At 26.6% G+C, this 21,225-nt stretch overlaps 1 protein-coding gene and 1 long non-coding RNA gene across 2 annotated transcripts; one reads left to right on the top strand and one right to left on the bottom strand.

Moving 5' to 3' along the window:
* Positions 1-1,244: 1,244 nt before the first annotated feature.
* LOC109819155 (transcription factor bHLH61) lies at positions 1,245-3,405 on the bottom strand. Its single transcript, XM_020384777.3, has 4 exons — positions 2,752-3,405; positions 2,456-2,614; positions 1,932-2,099; positions 1,245-1,674 (listed from the first exon to the last, which is right to left on the bottom strand). Exons 1-4 carry the CDS (start codon positions 3,340-3,342, stop codon positions 1,588-1,590), a joined length of 1,005 nt encoding a protein of 334 aa, XP_020240366.1. The 5' UTR covers positions 3,343-3,405; the 3' UTR covers positions 1,245-1,587.
* Positions 3,406-12,724: 9,319 nt separating this feature from the next.
* On the top strand, positions 12,725-16,102 carry LOC145952202 (uncharacterized). The gene is made up of 2 exons (XR_014429875.1): positions 12,725-12,993; positions 15,829-16,102. It is a non-coding gene; the product is annotated as an uncharacterized LOC145952202 (long non-coding RNA).
* Positions 16,103-21,225: the final 5,123 nt, after the last annotated feature.

Genomic DNA, 21,225 nt, shown 5'->3' with positions numbered 1-21,225 from the left:
GTGTTACTATAAGGTGTGTGTCACTATATAATAATTTTTTTGCAGTGAAAATAATAGATATGATGGAATGAAAAATGAAGAAAAAAGAAAATGAGCTGAAAGTAAAATGTAAAAGAAAATATATGAATAATGAGTATTTTTCTTTTTAAAATTTCATTCCTTTTCCTTCTTTTCATGCATATATATCACTCTTTACCGGAAGAAAAATAGCTCAAAATAAACTTCCTAGGTTTTTTCTCATCTCCTGTGACATTCAAGGATCGTGAACTTCTGCCGTTTAAATTTCAACTATACATATTTTGTCCCTTCATATTAATAATTTTTATTTAAAGAATAAAGAGCTTAATTTATATATATATATATATATATATATATATATATATATATATATATATATATATCATTCATGTAAAATTATTTTACACATATTAACAATAGGATGAAGGACTAATAAGAGAAAATAAATTATATATTCATTTTACACTATCATCTAATTACAAATTATTGTGTATATAATTATCATGTTATTAAATAACTTAAAAAATCATATTAATATTGAATTATAATTGATTAGTAACGTAAAAATACTTCATCATACAAGTGAATGGCCATTAAATTAAACTAGGATATAAAGTATATTCTTTTTAGTAAATACATATATATATATATATATATATATATATATATATATATATATATATATATATATATATATATATTTAGGGTTTAGGGTTTAATTTATATATATATATATATATTCTACTAATAATGATGATACATGTAAATTAAATTCAATAATAAATGAAGGGGGTTTAAAAATTTAAAGCCGTTAGATGCTTACTTGCTTAGCTTCTCCTCGGTACAAAATTAAACTGCAAGTTATTCATTTGGTACATTGAGATTTGAGATTAATCGTTGTCACATCATTCTATAGGAAAATATCTGTACTTTATAATTTTACACATAGAGGTTGTACAAAATGAGAAATTGAAAAGGCATGTGAAAAGAATAGAGACAAAAATCTGGAACTTTACTCTCTTGTTATGTTTGCAGTTGCAGTTGCACTTTAATTTGCCTTGACCCTCCATATATGTATATCTATATTCTTAAACTATAATATATTCACTGTATACTACCAATGAACTATTAAGATTAGTTCAATTAATTTTAATTTTATTAATCACTCAACTAATATGCTTCTTTTACATATAAAAGGCATATTTTGTAAGAATGAGAAACATAAATTTTATATAAATAAATAATAGTCATTTAAAATCGAAATATATTGTATGATATAAGAAACAAATCATAAGTTATATGACTTGATCTCCAACATCACATTCTGAAAATTCAATATAATGGCTTTTGTGTTAAGACAATCACCCTGATAAATTAATGGACTTCTCTTCCATTTGAAGGATGTTACAACAATGTTCCTGCTGAAGAGATCAATTATTATCATGCATTAAGAAAAAAGAAATTCAGCTTTGGTTTATAAATCAATGGACATCACTATCAGAATTCAGAAACTCAAAAACTCTCTTCTATGGCTAAATTGCACTTGCTTTGCACCTCTTTTCTCTATTCTCATAAACATCTTCCTCCATATCCTGCGCTTCTGAATAGTGCTTGCTTTATATCTTCGCAACTCATAACTGTGTCATGCTTCACTTCCTATCAAATAACAAAATTGATCACTCAATTGTTCAACAAAAATATCATATAGGCATGAACACAACAACTACAACAAAGAATTTTTAGACAGTGCCAAAAAACCATCGTACTAATAGAGTAATAGTCCATCCTTTAATGAAACTCAAATCATACTTTTCATCATCTCATGTTCTTTTGTATCTCAATTTTAGAATGCACTATAATAAAATAGGACTTGTATATTCTCTTTTCATTTTAACACTATCTAATGTATGTACCTCTGAGCAAGAAGCTTGCACCGTGAAATCATTGAAACAGCTAATAACGCATTGTTGGATCTCAAGGCCTAACGTTTCCAAGGTGTTAACTGTAGACAACAACAAGCCTGGCTTCCCTGCACAGCAGATCTCTACCCTTGTGTTGACATTTCTCCTCTCCACATCAAACTGCACCAAATCACAATTGGTATCCGTCAATGGAGATTTATTTGACCTCAAAAGAATCTTGGTAAAGAAAACTGGTTGAATTCAAGATCTAACATCAACTAGTGATATAGTTATAATACTAAGTAATAAATAAATCTGGATTTTGAAATTAAGTTAGGTAGAAACTCAAATTCTAAGAAACTAAAGGTTTTGAATTCAAATTGTTAATATACAATTGTATTATACTTAAAAAGAGAGTTTTATCATTCATAATAATCTTATTTATAACTCGACTCGAATAGTATTATCTCTGTCAGAGTATAACTATAACTATGGTCTATACCAAAAATAAATCCTAAGCCAAAAAATACACATACCTTGGGGGAATTTCTCAGAAAGATTTCCTTTGACTTTAAATCCTTGAAAATATCAGCCATGTTGGAATCTACTTCTATTTCTTGTTTCAAATCGTTAATCTTTTCCAAGAGCTCTTTCATATAATCAATAGTGTCTCCAAGTATAGCTGTTCTGTCCATCTGTGAGAAGCATTTTCAACGAACAAATTAGCACTTATGTTGCATACACATGACCACAAACCATAGTAGTTCCACATGTGATTTTGCAATCTAGTTCTCATAATAATAATAATGACTCATTAATTCCCACTTCATACCTTGCTTATCTTAGGGACAATTGATCTTAGCATGGAGAGCCTATCATTCAGTCTCTTTCTTCTTCTCCTCTCTGCCATTAGGTTCTTGGAAGGCTGCCCCTGAAGCTTCTTTTCCCTATTATCCTTTCTTTCCACACATGAATCTGTGTTGAAAACTGGCATTTCAGGGGAATGGTTTGGCTCCATTTTGCATGTGGTTTGAAGGTCCAAACAATGAAGCTCTTCCCCTAGCAAACCCGGATCTTCTTCTTCCATCATGGACAACGGATAATCTTCTTGAGCCAGAAATGGAGGGGTTGGAGTATCAAGGGTATTGTAAGATGATGAATCTATAATTTGTGGTGCAGAAAACTCATCAAGTAAGGAACTATAGATTTCATTGAAGGTGTAGTAGTCGTTGTTGTAACTTTGAGGAACTTCTTGGCAAGATAAAGAATTTGGAGCAAAAGCATGATGAGAGTTTTGATCAAAACAATAATCAAAACTCCAGCCACTAGAGAAAAGCTCGTTTTCTTGTGAACATGGATTGGTATCCCATGGTTTTAGAGTCATAAATTCTTCCAAGAAATCATTATCATGGTGGAGCTCCATTCTCTCTCTCTTCTCTGTTGTGATGGCTAATTATTTAGGAAATACCTTGAGAGAAAAGAGTACCAAGTTGAAGCATTTATAAGGGCACACAGAAAAAGCTTATTGCAAATTGCTTATTATATGCATTATAATACGTATTATATGATATGATATTAATTTGCACCTATACCCTAAAACCGAAATGGAATCTGCTTTTCACATTACATCTCTCTCTAGATCTTTTCCCCTCAGGGGGCCATTTATGTCTTTTTCACCGAAATTTCTACAACCAAAACCACATTAAATATATAATTGGAATTGTTGGGAAACTTTGACCCTCAGACCTGTCTGAAACCGAAAGGAATTGGAGTTAACATCATAAAACCCTCTCAGGTTCTTAGCATCTTAAAAGTTCAACAAAAAACCAACCCTCCATCTCTCTATTTCTCACACCTTGAAGAAGATTACAGAGTTGGGTCCCACTCCCTATAAGCTTCCAAACTTTGGCTTAGTTCACAAATTCAAATTGGTTGGTGATATTTTTTTGTTCTTTTCTGCTCTATGGCTCTATACCTCTCCTATCCAATATATATACTCAATACAAATTGTCCAAACTTGTAAAATAATAAATTAGACTATATATTATCTTTGTAACTTCAGTTTTCTATTCAAAGGGGTGAAGCTATAAGCATATAGAATTAGAATCTCCATTCTTACCCCACCTGGCAATTGTAGACAATTTTGTATGTCTATGACAATATTTTTACGTACACGAATACAATAATAGTAGTGTGAATGCAACCACGTAGTGTTTTTTAAACGGATCTTCTTTGGCTTATGTATTTGAACTTTAGCTACTTTACGAATATGCAAATATCATGATCAATTTTTTGCTTCCCCTTTTGACTTATCCTGTCTTCTACACACTACTGACCTATTTCCTGTATGGAAATTGTTTGTATGTAGGGATTCCCTATTCGTCTTTCTTCTAGTTTTGGCTCTATTACTTGATCTTGATCCACATGATTATACTTTGGATAGATTCATTATTGCTGTTATCATAGTTGTCGTAATACAATAGCGGCTTTTATTGGCTGGTGGGGTTATGAAAACTAACTTTCAAGTCGCGAAATAAATGAGCTTCATATATACATTGTATGCATACATAACGCAAGGTCCACGTACCTGTTTTACTCGTAGCTTCTATGTTAGTAACCTATAAGCCTAGCAATAATCCACAATACATGATGGCCACTTGATTCGCAACTTGCAAGTTGATATTTTAAATTGCGCGTAGATTATATGTATAAATTACACGTTGATCAACTAGTACGAGTTATTTTGTAAAGTAATTTACAAATTGATTTTGTAAAATTAGATTAGGTTCTAATCTTTTTTCTTAAAATGGTATGAGAATTTATTCTAGTAATTATCAATAGTTGTTAAATTTATTAGACCTCCCATTATCACATCATCTATAAATATTTAATTTTAGAAACTTCACGATGTTTAGTTCTTAATGTAATAAGTGTGTTGGAAAGTTTCAAAATACTTGATGAGAGAACTTTGCCATTATTTTGTGATAATTAAACATACACATTATTATGATATAAAAGACCACTCGTCTAAATTGGAATACTTACAATTTCAAATTTTCATAAGTCTTAAAAATTGAAGCTTGTCAACCAAAAAAAAAAAAAGGAAGAAAAACAAAGTTGGTTCTTAATTGTCCCTTGACGAAGGGTTAGTGAATAGTAAGGTTAATCTCATTGTCAATCACAAAAGTCGACCATGGTTAATTAAGATTAAGGGAATGTATTTTGAAAAATATAAGTTATGAAAATCAATTATTAAAATTGTGATAAAATATATATTCATATGTATAATAAATTACTATAAAATTATTTAAATTTTAATTATTGATTTTTCAATGAAATTATATGTAGTTTTGAGCTCTAAAATGCACCCTTCACTTAAAAAGGATCAATCTCACGAATAAAAGAAAAAATAACTTATGGAAACGCTACTCAAGTAATAAGTCATTAGTTATTATTGATCATTCTGTGAAGAATCTTAGAACATGCTATTGATATGTATCAAACAAGCTAGTCTACAAAAGAAATATATAATGGCATTTTCTTTAGTATATATAAATTAAGTTATACGGTGGTAGCCTTCTAGCAGAGGGATGGGGTACATATTCTTCATGTAGACTATATATATATATATATGTAAACTTTGAGATTTGTATAACATAATCATTTGTTGTTTACATATTCACTAAAAAAATGTTATATATAGTTGTATATTAAAATATATTATTATAGATATAATATGTATAAATATAAATATATTTAACATATATTTATATATAATTTTAATGTTGATTTTAAATAGAGTCTAATTAATTAATATTTTGAATTACTATAGTTTATATTTATAACTTTTAATAATATATCAACATATATTATATCTATAAAAGTAGGTAAAAATTGTTTCTATTAATAAATATTATATGAATTATATGATAATTCTTTTTGTAGTTGATATATGACAAACTAAATTTGATAGAGAAAGAGTACATTTTAAAATATGTATTTTTTAATTTTATCATTATGTAGTGTAAAGATAATGTAACAAAATATATCATATTTGCATCGTAACCGTCTTTTTCTTATATGCCACATTCTATTGATATATGCGAAAAGAATGACAAATAAAGTGCATAATCCACTTAATCAATCATTTCAGTCCACTAATCCACTACACGAAAATGTAAGTAAATCCTACCAAAAATAATAAATAAATAAATAAGTATAAAATAAGGTATAAAACTCGAAGGCGAAGAATTAAATGAATTAATTAAAAGATAGCATAGTTCTATTTTTTCCATTAAGGAAAACCAACAACGCTCTTTATTAGTTAAAATTTATTAAAGCTATACAATTATAAATAAATTTTATTAAAAAGTGAGATTTATAAATTTTTATATTTTTTTAAAAAATTTTAGGGCTATAATAAAAGTATGTGAAATATATTGCTCACACTATTCTAGGTTATATTTTTCATTCTCCTTTGCTTAACTCTGCTTGTGGCCCCATTGGAGAATTTGGGATCCCTTTCTCTATCCAAAGCCCACAGACCTGCAGGTGTTGTATTCCTCACTTTTTTTGGTTCGTCGCTGGAGTATCTAGGACCGACAGCAGTGACTAATCTCCTCGTTACATTGGAGGCACCTCAAAGGGTGGGATAGCTGGCCCCAAGATTTAACGCGGCTGCATACACAAAGCAGGATTCGAACTCCTGACCTTACTTAAAATTAAATATTAATTAAATAGCAATATTTGGATGTTTATATTATTATACGTGGCCACGATTTATTGTTTAAATGTACACGAGCTGGAATGATTAGTCAATAGATTATTGTCATAATTATAACTTTTTTGTGTAGTGGTGCGAGAATTAATTACATCTAAACTTTCACATAAAATTTTACATCTTTTATATCCTGAAATTTATAATTCTACTTTTACAAATTTGTATATCTATTGGGCTGAATTTTTGTATTTATAAAATTTTGAAAATTTATAACTTTTTATTATGGTTATTATAGAAATAAGTTTTTTTAAAAAAATAGAGAAAGTAGCGAGACCATTTGGTGACAAAATTAACTGTAAGACAATACGATCGATATCTCTCAGTTTTTCTTTTATATTTAGAAAGACAATGAAATAATGTTGAACAATATTTATTAAATTCTAAGGGTAGATACGATCAAAATTCTGAAAATAAATAATTGAAAGAAAAAAAATTGAATGGGTGTACTGTTGGACTCTATTTGTCTTTGTATCATGGTTTCGACTTTAAAGTTTGAAATTTGATAGATATGACGTTTTCTCTATGCTCGGTTGTGATGTCTTTTCTATGAAGTATGAACCAAATGATTAAGCAACGAAATCAATCATTGAGTACTTCAACAGATTTAAGAGTTCAATAATAATAGAGTACTAAATATTAAGTCTTCATTTTACCTTCTTTTATATGCTTAATTTAATATAGAAGAAAGAAATAAACAAGAAAGTGCAAGAAATAGAAAAGAAAGATATAGGTGAGTGGAAATAAATAAAAAAAAAGTAAAAATTTGATTATTTGATTGAAGAGGAATAAGTGAAAAATATGTGAGAAATAATATTATGTATGTTTAGTAAGATAAAAAGAAATAGTTAAAAGATAAAGAATACTTAAAAAGAGGGAGAAAAAAATCAATATAGTAAAAAAATAAAAAATAAAATATATTTTTAAATTAATTTTTTATTTTAATCAGTTAAATAAAAATTATATAACTAAATAAATAATCTTTTAAAATTAAATAAATAACTAATTAAAAGTAAATAAATAATTTTGAAGTACTATTTTTTATATTAAAATTAATTAAAATAATAAATTTAAATTAAGTAAATAAATTTAAAGTACATAAAACAATTAAAAAATTATACAAAATTTTGAAACTTTAATCGAATAAAGCCATTTGTATTGAATTGAAAGTTTCCAATAAACTTTTCAAAAGAAAATGTATTTTAATAAAAAAAATTACTTAATCAATTAAAAAATTTTAAAGTATATAAAAAGTAAAAAATTATATAAAGTTTTAAATATTCAATCGAATAATCGATTTCGTAAGTATTTTTGTAAGACAACTTAATGGAATAAAACTTTTATTTAACAAATTAATACTTTTTTCTTCCCCAAAATTATTAGTAAAAAGTCGTTAATAAATGTGATGACAATAATTTTTCCACATTATTTATGTGTATATCAAGGTGGAAATAAAAATGTGTGTGACTCATATTTTTTTATTTCTCACTTGATACAATTCATACCAATCAAACAATTTTTTAATTTTATTTTATTTTAATATATTTTTTCTTCTTCCATCCAATTTCTTTGCTATTTTTGTTATGTCATATAGGGCTTTGAGAGTTTTTCTTTTTGGTGAAGGGAGGGGTTAAGAGAGTTAAAGAAAGAAAGATCACAACATTTTCTTTTTCATATATAATCTTCTTTTTGCCGATAGAATCTCAAGTCTTAAAATTTCAAATAGACATAATAATATTCCCAACATCAATTTTTATAGTGTTAAAATAATATTTAACTAATAAAAATTATAATTTATTAGTATAAATTAATTTTTAGATATTACATGGAATATCTTGAGAAATAAACCCATAAATCAAATTTTGGAAAAACTTGACCAAGTAAATCATATATGATCATATAACCAAAGTTCTCATCTATAGCCTTGCAACTTTCAAAGACTGTATGCTTGTATCCGATTGTTGGTACATCAAAGTCTTTAAATAATTAAATTTTATTCCTATAACTTTGAGTTCTTGACGTATGTATTCTTTTCTTGCAAGCATTATTATACTACAGTTTAATGGGCAATGAACTATAATTTTATACTATTAGATTGCGATCACTTTTATCCTTTTTCCTCACGATTGCAACGTTATTGATCAATGCTCGATATTGGGAACAACTTTGAATATATTTTAGTATTAAAAAAATGTAGCTTGCAATCATAATATGGCTAACGACTTGAGTTAGGCCTAATAATAATACCCCTATATATAATGCAAAACATAAATTTTAAACATTAATAAACAACATAATCAAAGATTTTACTCACCTTAGCCTACATAAATGAAACATATCGCGATCAAATATAATTTGAGAACACAAACTCAAATTAGTTTTAACACAAGAATATTATAATATTCTATTTATACTATATATATGGGTTTTGGTACCCCTTGTACCTCTATATATAAATACAAATATTTATTGGCTGATAAAAAAAAAAAAAAACATCGCGATCAAATATACCAAATAGATATATAGCCTTATTATTATTACATTCTCCCTTAAAATCCCATAAGTATGAATAGGGTTAAAGTTTTGAGAAGTGTAAATAATAAAATAAATAGAAGTTTAAGTATTGTGATATGATTAAGTAATTTAATTTAATATTAATTAAAGAAATAAGAATAATTATTTAAAAATGTAATAAAGATAAAGAATGTAATTTTAGGAAATTAAAATAATAAAAAATTGGAAAAATAATTGAAAATTTATAAGAAAAGATATTATAGATTGATTTCATTAATTTTTTTATGATAAGATACTTTTTCTCACACAATAAGTTTACCTACATGTCTAAAGATCTTAAACGAAACATATTGTAGTTTTATTTTTTGGCTTTATATATATAGATAGAACAAAATTTGAATACAATAATTTTTCTAATTAAAAAACGAAAACAAATTCCTAATAGATATTAAACAAATTTATAAAAATATGTAAATCAAAAAAATATTTTAAATATTATTAATTTCTTTTTTTTTTTTAACTTTTACTCACTCAATTTATTTGAAATTTGAATTATTTTTCCAATACCTTAAGTGTATCTTTCTTAATTATTATTCAATTTCAATAATTATCAAGTTAATTCAACAATCAACAAAAATATTTTAATTCTAATTTCTTAAGTGAGAAATTATAGATTTTTAAAGAAAAGTCTCAATTCTTTTGTGAGATTTGTTAAACAACCCGTATGAAAATCACAGGTCTAAAATGTTGACTTATTATAAGACTTGTCATATTCTTAATAATAAATGTTATTAGTGTAATTTCCCATATCATAGTTTTAAAAAAAATTTCTAACCTTAAGTAAATCTATGAGATCTTGCAGAGGACAGTAAAACCAAAATACATATTTAAAGAAAAAAGAATAATAATTAATGAAATAAAAACATTAATAAATAAAAATAAGAAGAATTACATGAAGTATGATAACAACGTTAATTTTCAATAATAGATCAATGAGTTGCTCATAACTAATGAGACTGTACAAAAAAAATAGAGAGATACTTTCAAGAACTCCATGATGATTAATGATAATCATTTTATTCTCTTCAATTTTTCTAAAATATACGATATACATTTGAAGTGTGCCCTTATTCTTTCAAACCCTAGATTTATAATTTTAAATGAGTTTCTCCTAAGCCACGCACAACCTTAAAAAAGTCGTTGTAGACATGAACTATAAAATACATTGTCACAAAAGTAGATATGAGTAACTTTTAATCATAATTTAACATTTTTCTTTTATTACTAAAAACACATTAATGTAGTGATTCCTTCTCTCTCGGGTTTCACCCATGATATTTAGCCATTTTTCACAATTTCAATACAATGTCATAGAAAAATAATGACTAGAATTTTTATATCTATCTAATTAATGACCAGAATTTTCCCACACTCGCACATCAAATGTAATGAGTAGCAACTTTTATCGTGAGGTTAAATAATAATGAGAACTAGTGACCTCTCATTGTGCTCCAAATAAGCAGCCTAACTCATTACTTACCATTCCGTATCCAAAGTTAAAATATAAAATAACAAAATATTAATTTCTATAATCAATATATAATTTAATATATATATATATATATAATTGTTCTAATAATTAAATAATAAAAATCGGCATTAACTAACTACATCCTGCCAAACGCTTAAACAAATGGCGAAAAAATTGTAATTAAACTTCCCCGACAAGAACTGATCCATGATTCAACCATCTAATATCCGAACTAGTTCCTCTTTCGTCGTTTATGATTAGTATAATGATTAAATATCAACATTAATTTGTAACCCTTAAAAAGAAAGAATTTAGCGTTGTTAGCCAAAAATATTATAGCTTAATGTAACGACACATATATGTACACGCTGTGTAAGTTGTCATTATACAGACCCATTGGTCTCAAGCCGCACATAGAAACTTAAAACCTTCCCTTAGATACACTTTGTTTTGTTTCTTTTCCAATTCTTTATTACGTTATTCTTTTTTAACTAAGTTTATTAATCTTCTTCTGTCCCTAGCAAGTAGTAATGGGGCTTCTCTATAAGAAAATAATATATATATATATATATATATATATATTATATGTATTTTCTATAAAAACAATCTTATTTAAATCTGTTAAAATTATTATATATGCGATAAAACTTTTTCTTTAAGTATTTAACATGTAATATAATGATTTTTTGTTTGTGTAAATTATATTATTGCATTATTATCATCGTGTTAATTTCTTGCTAGTTGCAGTCTACTATGTATGCGATAATTTTGTAAAAAGGATTGGAACTTCGAACTACATTTGAGTTGCTTGAGGTTGAGGCAAATTAAAATCGGATCAATCACTTCCTTTAGTCCAAAAGGAGATCACGTTTCAATATTTCATGTGAAAAAATAATGATCAACATGTACTTAAGTAGGAAAAGAAATCAAACTTTGAAGACAAATAAAGAACATGAAGTGAGCACGAGGAGTACAGGACAAAAATATATGTGGCTGAAAATAATAGGGCAAAGGTGGTTGGAGAAAACCGCGGCAGTTTCCTCGTACCACCCCGACACAAAGTGGTATTATCAAAAGCAGTTTTTGATTCTCTCTCTCTCACACACATTCGTTCATTCATAAATATAATACCAGCTTAATAACAGCCCACAATATATTTTTCGTAATTCTAAGATCAACCAAAAGGGTAAAACCGCTGATCTTTTCCATCTGCCACTCTTGTCTGCTAGCACTTTATTTGTTAGTTAGCAATCATAATTTATAAATAGTGGTTTCATTCCAAAAGACCCATAGTCGCAAGATTTTATATGGATTTTCCTTATATAATTAACATTATGAAGAGAGAAAAAAAAAAAACAACCATTCTTACTTATGTGTTATTTTAAAATTTTAAGATATAATATAATTATTATTTTTCAAGTGCAATATTATCTTTGAATAATTTTTAATTATTTTTCACATTAATCACAAAATATAATTAATACTAATAATAATTAGAAATTAAAAAGATATGAATAAAAATTATATTTTTAATATAATAAATATATTGTTTATGTATGCCATTACTTTAAATAATTCTAAAAATGAATAGGGTTGGAATTCACCTTCAATTTAATATCAAGTACTATATATATATATATATATATATATATATATATATATATATATATATATATATTACATAATATTACTGCCAAGAAATAGTTAATATATTTTATTACATATTTTAATTAATTTAAAAGTAAATATTAGTTTTTTTTTATACTTTTTATATGCTAAGTATTTTTTTCATTAAATATGTTTTACTTTTTCGTTCAGTGCTCTTTTTATATAACAAACAATTAATACTTACGTAAAAAATTATTTGACTCCATCATGAGTAGTAAACACTCACACACACACACACACACACATATATATATATATATATATATATATATATATATATATATATATATATATATATATTACAATAATAATAAATAGGTTTGGCTAATTGCAGTCTTGATTATCATGTGAAATGATTCTGACTAGTGCTTATTTAATGACATTTGAGGTAACTATATATATATTTGTGTAAAATATTGCTTACCTAGAGAGAAATCAGAAAAAGGCGAATGCAAAGGCATTAGGGGGGGTTTTGTTTCTTGATCAATGATCACGAGTCATTTCCTGCGCAAGAAAACGAGAAGGAGCAGCAAACCCCACTTTGCCATCAAATATTTTCACCCTTCCATCGTCACAAAGTCATGGTAGTGAGTCTAGTGACCCTATATATTACTCCCTTCTCTCTTTTCCTTTATTTTTCCATGGCTTAAGTCGTATACTTGTATGCCATTGGATGTATAAACTATATATCATTTAAGAACTTGTTGAAGATTTCAAATAAATTGAGCTACATTATGGGTCTTTTTGTTTTCAATATTGTCACAACTTGATCACACTTTTCCATATATAAAATCAGATTTTCCAATGCACTATATGGAAACAAACATATTTTGCATATGGCTAACTGTTTCACAAAGGAATCAAACAAGCATTATATAGCTTTCGGTGTATATAATGATTAGTGTTTGATAATAAATTCAAATTTAGAAATAAGATATAGCGTTTGATTCCCAAAAAAAAAACATAACTTTTAACTTAGATATAAGTGCTTAATGCCACCCTATTTTGTACTGAATTATAATACTATTAATAATATTATGATATGAAAGTAACCAAATTAAGCATATATATATCATCATATTACTCCATTTGATTTATTTTATTTTTTTTCTTGGGTTGAGCCATTGTTTTGAGCTTAAGTAAACATTATATGCCCATAATTCTTTGGCCCAACCGAAGTATAGTTGATTTAGCAAAGAACGAAACCAAATTAATAAGAGTTAGCTTATGTTTGTGAAGGTTATTATTGGTGACTTTGTGACACATGCTTAGGCCTTGTGTCGACAAAACATGTTTGTAATCGGTTTTTGTCGTTTTGATCATAGGACAGTTTGCTGATATAAGAACTTGTGTCCTTGTTTAAGAATCAACGTCAATGGCAGCAGACTAATGTTGACAGAAACATTGAATCATGCCGGGCTATTGCTTTTCACTCTAATAAACAATGAATATAAAATTCAAGTGGCAAATACCATAGAATTTAAATATAGTTGATCATGAGTTTGCAAATGAGACAATTTTATTGCGGTTGAACAACTAGAGTATAGAATATAAGTTGATCACGAGTTCTAAAAGGAGAAAAACTTATTGCAGTTTGAGTTTGTATAATTTAGCTTCGTATGTGTGTGTGTTTTTTTAAAAGAGATTATTATGTGTTTTTTACGAGACAAACTTATTCAAATACTTAAGTTAGAATTAGGAATGAAGAGAAAAATCATTTATCTATCATTTATATGATTTATTTATAAGTAAATATATTTAATTTATTAATTATAATAAAAATAGATTGGATTCAATCTATCCATTAGATTTAAAAAATATAATTAATTAGTGATTCATATATTATATTTTCAAAATTCATTGAATTATAATATGAAATGTTTATTAAATTGAAATTTTAAAATATTGTTTTAACATAAATTTTTTTTTGTGAATTTTAAAAGATTACATAAAAATGTAATGATTTTCTAAAGAAAGGAAAGAGAAATAAAATATTTTAATTTTTTTTTAAACATTATTTTCATATCCATGAACAAAATGTTAATGAATAAATTCTATGGTTTATTCTTTAAATGGATTTGATGTATTTAAATTTAAGTAATTTTTAATAGATTTATATGAATTAATAAATTGTTTTTATTCAATTTATTATGATTCTAAGAAATTATCTAATTCATTTATTAATTGGCACTTCTAAAAAGAGCTATTGTAAATGATAATGTTTTTTTTCTTTTTCAAATATTTAATGTAATTAAGGCTAAATATATATAGATAGATAGATATCATATAATCATGTTGTTAATTAAATTAAGATTTCTTATGTAGTAGAATAAATATAAATTAAGTATGAATTTTTATTTATAAGTAATAGAGTCAACTTAGTGATAGATAATTGAGATATTGTACACATGGTCTTTAATTCAAAATTTGATATTATTATTATAATTTTGATGAATAAAAAAATTTAAATTAAGAAATTGAAATTATTTGATACTCTTATAAATAAATTCAAGTTAACTTCAATATACTTTTTTGAAACTTAAGTAAATGTCAATTATTATAAAACTATCTTATTTATAATTTGGCATGTATGATTGTTGAGATAATATTAAAATATTTAGCCATTTAATTTATAAATTTTAATATATAAAATAAATGAAATAGGTAATTCAAGTTAGAGTTACTCTTAAAATAACTTCATATAAATAAAAAAAAATCTTAAAATTACTTCAATCAATAAAAAAAATGTGCTTAAAATAGTATATTAAAAAGTGTATTATTCATATAAAAATAATGTTTGTTATCTAACACACTCTTTATAATTAAAATTTATTAAGAATTATGATACTTTCTACTTATTTAATCAAGGTCAAAGGAAGAAAAGAAAATATGATCAAATCTATATATAATGACAACATATTTGTATTCAACTAATGTAAATAAATAAACTAACATATTGATGTTTATTATCAATGAACTTAATATCAGAAAGTTATATCAAGTTACCTCTTAACACCGTCTCTAATTTTTTTAGATTAGCATGAATTAATCAAATACAATACTAAGAGACACTAGTGCAAAATAAGGTTACTACGTCACCCCTTTTACATCGAAAACACTAAAATTTGATGTAAAAAAGACACGGTAGTATTTTTATAATTTTCGCGAACTTTTTTACGTCAGTCTGATATGGTCTGACGTAAAATGTCAAATCTACGTCAGATGTATGTTGTGTCTGACGTAGATTTGACATTTTACGTTGGACCCTACCAGGTCTGACGTAAAAAAAGGACGCGAAATTGAATAAGAGAGTGCGAGGCACACTGCGCGCATTCACTCTTCATCATTTTTCGTTTTTTTTCTCTGTAAACCCTCTCCCTCTCCTTTGTTACTGAATCGTTTTTTTTTGTTTTCTGCAGAGTGGAGTGAACTCTTTATTACTCATTCGCACACTATTGCAGCTCATCAAGTATGAATCAGAGTTTCGTTAACACTTTTTTGCTTCGCATTGCTATTGTGACTATCTGTTCTATTCGATTTTTTGGTTGTTTTATTTGTATGAGCTGTTGGCTTTTTTTTTTGGTTGTTCTATGAAGCAGAACGGCCCGTTCTCCAAGCAGAATGACCAGTTCTCCAAGCAGAAAGACCCGTTCTCAACAGGCTGTTTTGAATGGAGAACGGGCCGTTCTTCTTGGAGAACAGGTCGTTCTGCAAGCAGAACAGGCTGTTTTGCTTTCACTTGTTATTTTATTTTATTTTTTTACTAATTTTTTACGTCGGACCTTGGTAATATCCGACGTAAATTTACGTCGGTTTTACACTGTCGACGTAAATTTACGTCTCCTGCGGTGTTTTTTCTGACATAAAAAGCTCAATATAACCGACGTGAACACTAGTGGAAAAAATACTTTTAAAATCGATTATTTTTTACTTTTAAAATCGGTTCTGTAACCGATTTTGAAAGAGCCGATTTTAAAAGTTAACTTTTAAGATCGGTTGTTTTATAACCGATCTCAAAAGGCTAGCAGTGGAAAAAAAAATTAAACTGGAACGGCCCGTTCCAAAACTGGAATGGGCCGTTCCAGTCTGATCAAAAGGCTTATAAGTTAACTTTTAGTGCGACCCATTTTGCAAGGAGAACGGCCCGTTCTCCTTGAAGAACGACCTGTTCTCCTTGCAGAACGACCCGTACTCCTTGGAGAACAGCCCGTTCTCCTTGCAGAACGGGCCATTCCAGGTTCAAAATTTGCCCAAATCAAACCTACAATGAAAATTGAGACGAGAAAAGCATTAGAAAACGAAAAGAGACACAAGAAGACGAAAATGAAAACGAAAACGACAACGAAATTTACCTTATTGGATTAGAAAATGAGAAAGATTAAAGAAAATGAGAATGGAGGGGAATATAAAAGATTTCTAACGATACTTTTAAAATCGGTTATAAAATAACCGATCTTAAAAGTGTCACTTTTAAGATCGGTTATTTTATAACCGATCTTAAAAGTACTTTTAAGATCTCGGTTAAATTTTAACCGATCTTAAAAGTATTTATGTTATTTACAAAATTGCCATTGTGTCACTTTTAAGATCGGTTACTTTGTAACCGATTTTAAAACTCCGATTTTAAATCTAATTTTTACACTAATGAAAAATACCTCTTTTATACTAGTGAGATTACAACCACATATACACTTAATTGCTCAATTAAATGAGTTAAACTCTTTTGATATATTGTCCCTAATTAAATCATAGTTAATATATACTTTATTTTATGAGTTTAATGATTACATATTGATAATGTAAAGTAATTTTACATTGTTGATATGACTTTTCATCACTTTTGATGAGTTTAATCATTATTGATATGATTTTTAAGATATTATTATTATTATAAAATTCAACAAGTTTAATGTACATAGTAGTTTATAATTGATTGATTTTGTAAAATTATTTTATACCATTAATGCATAATCAAGTGTGTACATTATTTTTCTTATTGTAGATCTGGACCGGTATAATTAAGTTTCACTCAACTTGATTATTAGAAGTCTTACATTGAATAAAATAAAAATTTTAATGTGATGTTTAAGTCATAGAACTATCCTACACAATGTTAAAATAATCAAACTAGACATTGTATAGGTTTAGGAAATAATTTGATGGTCAAATCAGAGGGTCACTCGTTAAAATGGTCTATATTAGATTTTAAAAAAAATATAATTAACATAATTTAATCCATACATTAGAAGTAAAATTATTAACATACTAGATGACAAATATCATATGTCCAAATTTCAAATCATAAGCCATAATAACACAATTTCATATTTCAAATTTAAAAACATAATCACTATAAAGTGTCACAACTGGGATACGACATAAAAATATTTTTAATAAAATCATCACCAATATTTTATTTAAGAGGAAAAAATATTAAAAAGAACCCTTTTAATTATAACTTAATTAGAAATTTATGCGTTCTAATTTGATTGACGAGGAATATTTTAAAATTGTTTACTACCTAGTGGCATTATTATTTTTGTACCATATATTTAGATTATATCACCCACTCTCCCACATTATAAGCAAAGGAGAACGCTTTTGTATATATAAGTGGACCAAAATTAATTGGCGTTGTGGTCCATTGATCCTCCAAGAGTATTATTAGGGAAAAAACAAAGTGAGATTATTTGCAAGTGGTTATATCTGTTGTATGAATATGAGATTCCCATGAGACCAATCGATCAAATATTGTCTTCTCCATAAGAATATCAATGACAACTTCAGTTCTACCTAATAGTCATAGTCATGAATTAAATTTATCCACAACCATGCACGCGTGTTTGTGAGTTGTGACATCTTCTAGAGTATGGGTTCACAGTTAAGCTTCATGCACATTAAACGGCTGTGTAAGGTGTTCCCACTACTGTTCTTCTCGCAATTACTGTTGAGATACAGTATGTGAAATCTCATGGAATTGCGAGAAAAGAGATAATTGTCAAATATGGGTATATATATATATATATATATTAGTAATTTAGGTAACTATCGAACATGTTTTGTATTTTTTTAGTCATGTTCTAGTAAAAAGAAAAGTAATAAAAATTATATTAGAGCTTTTACGTGCATTTTTTTTGTGGTTTATTAGATACTTTTAATATACAAAAAAAGAATATGAGAAGATAAAACTTCATGAAGAGTCTAAAAAATTAAGAAAAATGAGGAACCAGTTTTAGGGAGTCTTGCTTAGAACGAGTCATTCTGACACGGCTTGAACGAGATTTAGTTGCAAGTAAATAAGATATGATAACATTAATTTATTTAAGCGAGAATAACCATCAGAAGAATTACGAAGATTCGTTTAAGTGAATCATCTAGATGTCTAAGTGATGTACAACAAGCCTAATATTAAAGATTTATAAAAGGTTTGAAAATTAGAAATAGAAGCACAATTTCATAGAGAGGAAAAAAAAAGTAAGGTTTAAAGAGAAAAAGAGTGAAGCAGATACCATCACAAGTTAGAACCAATCTTTTAAGAACCTTCTTCAACCGGCCTTTTGTGATTTTAGATTAGTCACAAATGTCTAATTCACCATCTTATTGAGGATTGATGTAGTTACTCGATTCCATATAATTTTTTTAATTAATTATTCAATAAATTATGATTTTTATTTTTTAAGTTGTTCTTCTTTGACTCCTAAAGTTTTTTTTTTTTTGACTTTTTTTGTACTATATTGTCAAAAGTATTTATTGATCTTACTAGAAACTAATTTCTCTTGAAATTGTAAATAGCAACAATTAGACTATCGAATGTTAGTTTTTTTTTTTTAATATTTTAATTTGATCACCTAGTACATGATCCCATATAATTATCTAATGTTAAGAAACCATTTTAAAGGATAAAAGCATTAATAAAATTTATTACATAATAATATATTTTGATAAATAAAAAGAAATGTCTCCTTCTAATTAAGAGGAATTAAAGTCTTTTAAAAAATATATCGCTGCAAATGGAAGAAAAAATGGATTTTAGCAACGTTCTTTCATAATATGGGGAGACAGAAGTGTACAATGTTTGCTTATAATGGAAATGGTGCAACGTGAATTTTTTTAAAAATAAATTTGGTGTTTTTTTGAATCCATAAAGATAATTCACACCCTATCTTAAAATTGGTGAAAACTATGTCCATGGATCCAAGAAAAAAAAACTGGGGTATACAACGATTCATTTTGTCGTTTCCGATATAAGAAAAGGATCTTAATTGAAGTAGCATGAAATTGATATCTTAAGTCAAATTTGCATGGTAGGCACTTGGAGAAAATCAAAACAAACTGAGAGAAAACAATCAATAATATGGACAAATTATGGATCCGATTCTATAAATAAGTAATAAATAGAAACATGTTACTAACTATTAATCATTTTCTTCTTTTGTGGACGAAAATTTGCTGCAGTAAAATATGTATAATTTTTTTTTTTAAATATTTCATAGAATTGCAACCGAAAGTACCACACGAATATTTCTGCAAAAAAAAATGACGTATGAGTAAAAAAAAAAAAACTAAATAACTTATCATCTGTGATTGACCAGTGGACAAGCGTACATCATTTACACAAAAATAATGTTATAATTTCTTATAATATATTCTAATTAAATATACATGGCTCTGCTATTCTTTTATTGAAAAATGCTCTTGATAAATGTTGTTATTCACGAAACAAAAGTTTAAAAAATATAAAGCTTTATTATTATCATTAAAACAAATACAGTTTCTAATAAATTTTATTTTTATTTCTTTAACATCAATTATAATTGAAGGTTTATATTAACAAAATTGGTTATATATATAGAGAGAGGGAGGAGGGATCAAATTATTGTAAAAGTAAAATTATATATTAGTATGTTGAATTTTAAAAAAATTAATTATTAAATTAAAAGTTTTTAATATATAAAATAAATTTTCAAATTTTTAAAAAATTTAAAAATTATATAATTAATATAATATCTTTAGAATGATCGTGTCCAAAGTATTATTTATTTTAATATTCATTAAGCTGTTATAATTCTATTTTTGAGAAAATGTCTAAATTAAAAAAGAATAAAATTTATAAATTATATTTAATTTCAATTTTTAAATGATATAAATTTTTTATATATATATAGACATACCAAGACAAAGTTGATTTAAAAAACAAATGAAGCTCATTATAAAAATAACATAAGAGTTGATCATATTAAAAAAATATATACACATAGGATCCTATCACAATTAAAGGCATATCATGTCACATGTTAAGATAGAATTCCATAACATAAAGTGAGTAAATTGCTACAAATAGAAATATAGAATTTATTGCAGCACTGGCAACTAGATTTGTAGGGGAATTGCAACATGCATACGCAAACCTTTCAGAAAAAAAATATATATATGTTCCTTGCTTAAGGATAAATAAATAAATCTATAAGCTTCCCACTTAAATTGGGCTATACCCAATGATTCATTTTGTCGTTTTGGACACAGCAAGGAAAGCATCTTCGTTAGAGTGATAGCCCTCGATCATCAAACTGATATCTTCTAGTCAAAGTTGCGTAGGGCACTTGTGCAAAAACAAACTCAGAAAAATCAATCAAGATTATGGACAATAATAAGGATCCAATTATTTATGTAAGTAAATATGCAATGTTACTGACTATTTATTCATTTTCTTCTTTCGTGGACTAAATTTGTGGCAGCAAACTATTTAGCTTCTCTGCAGGGAAATACCACTGCTGGCTAGTCGTGTTTCTCATGTTATAGTTTTGATTAGGGCACAT

The sequence above is a fragment of the Cajanus cajan genome, chromosome 9 (assembly GCF_000230855.2).
Source record: "Cajanus cajan strain Asha chromosome 9, NIPB_CcT2T_4, whole genome shotgun sequence".
In the NCBI taxonomy this organism is placed as follows: domain Eukaryota; kingdom Viridiplantae; phylum Streptophyta; class Magnoliopsida; order Fabales; family Fabaceae; genus Cajanus; species Cajanus cajan.
The sequence above is the reverse complement of the archived record's forward strand: the minus strand, read 5'-3'. Positions and strand labels throughout refer to the sequence as shown.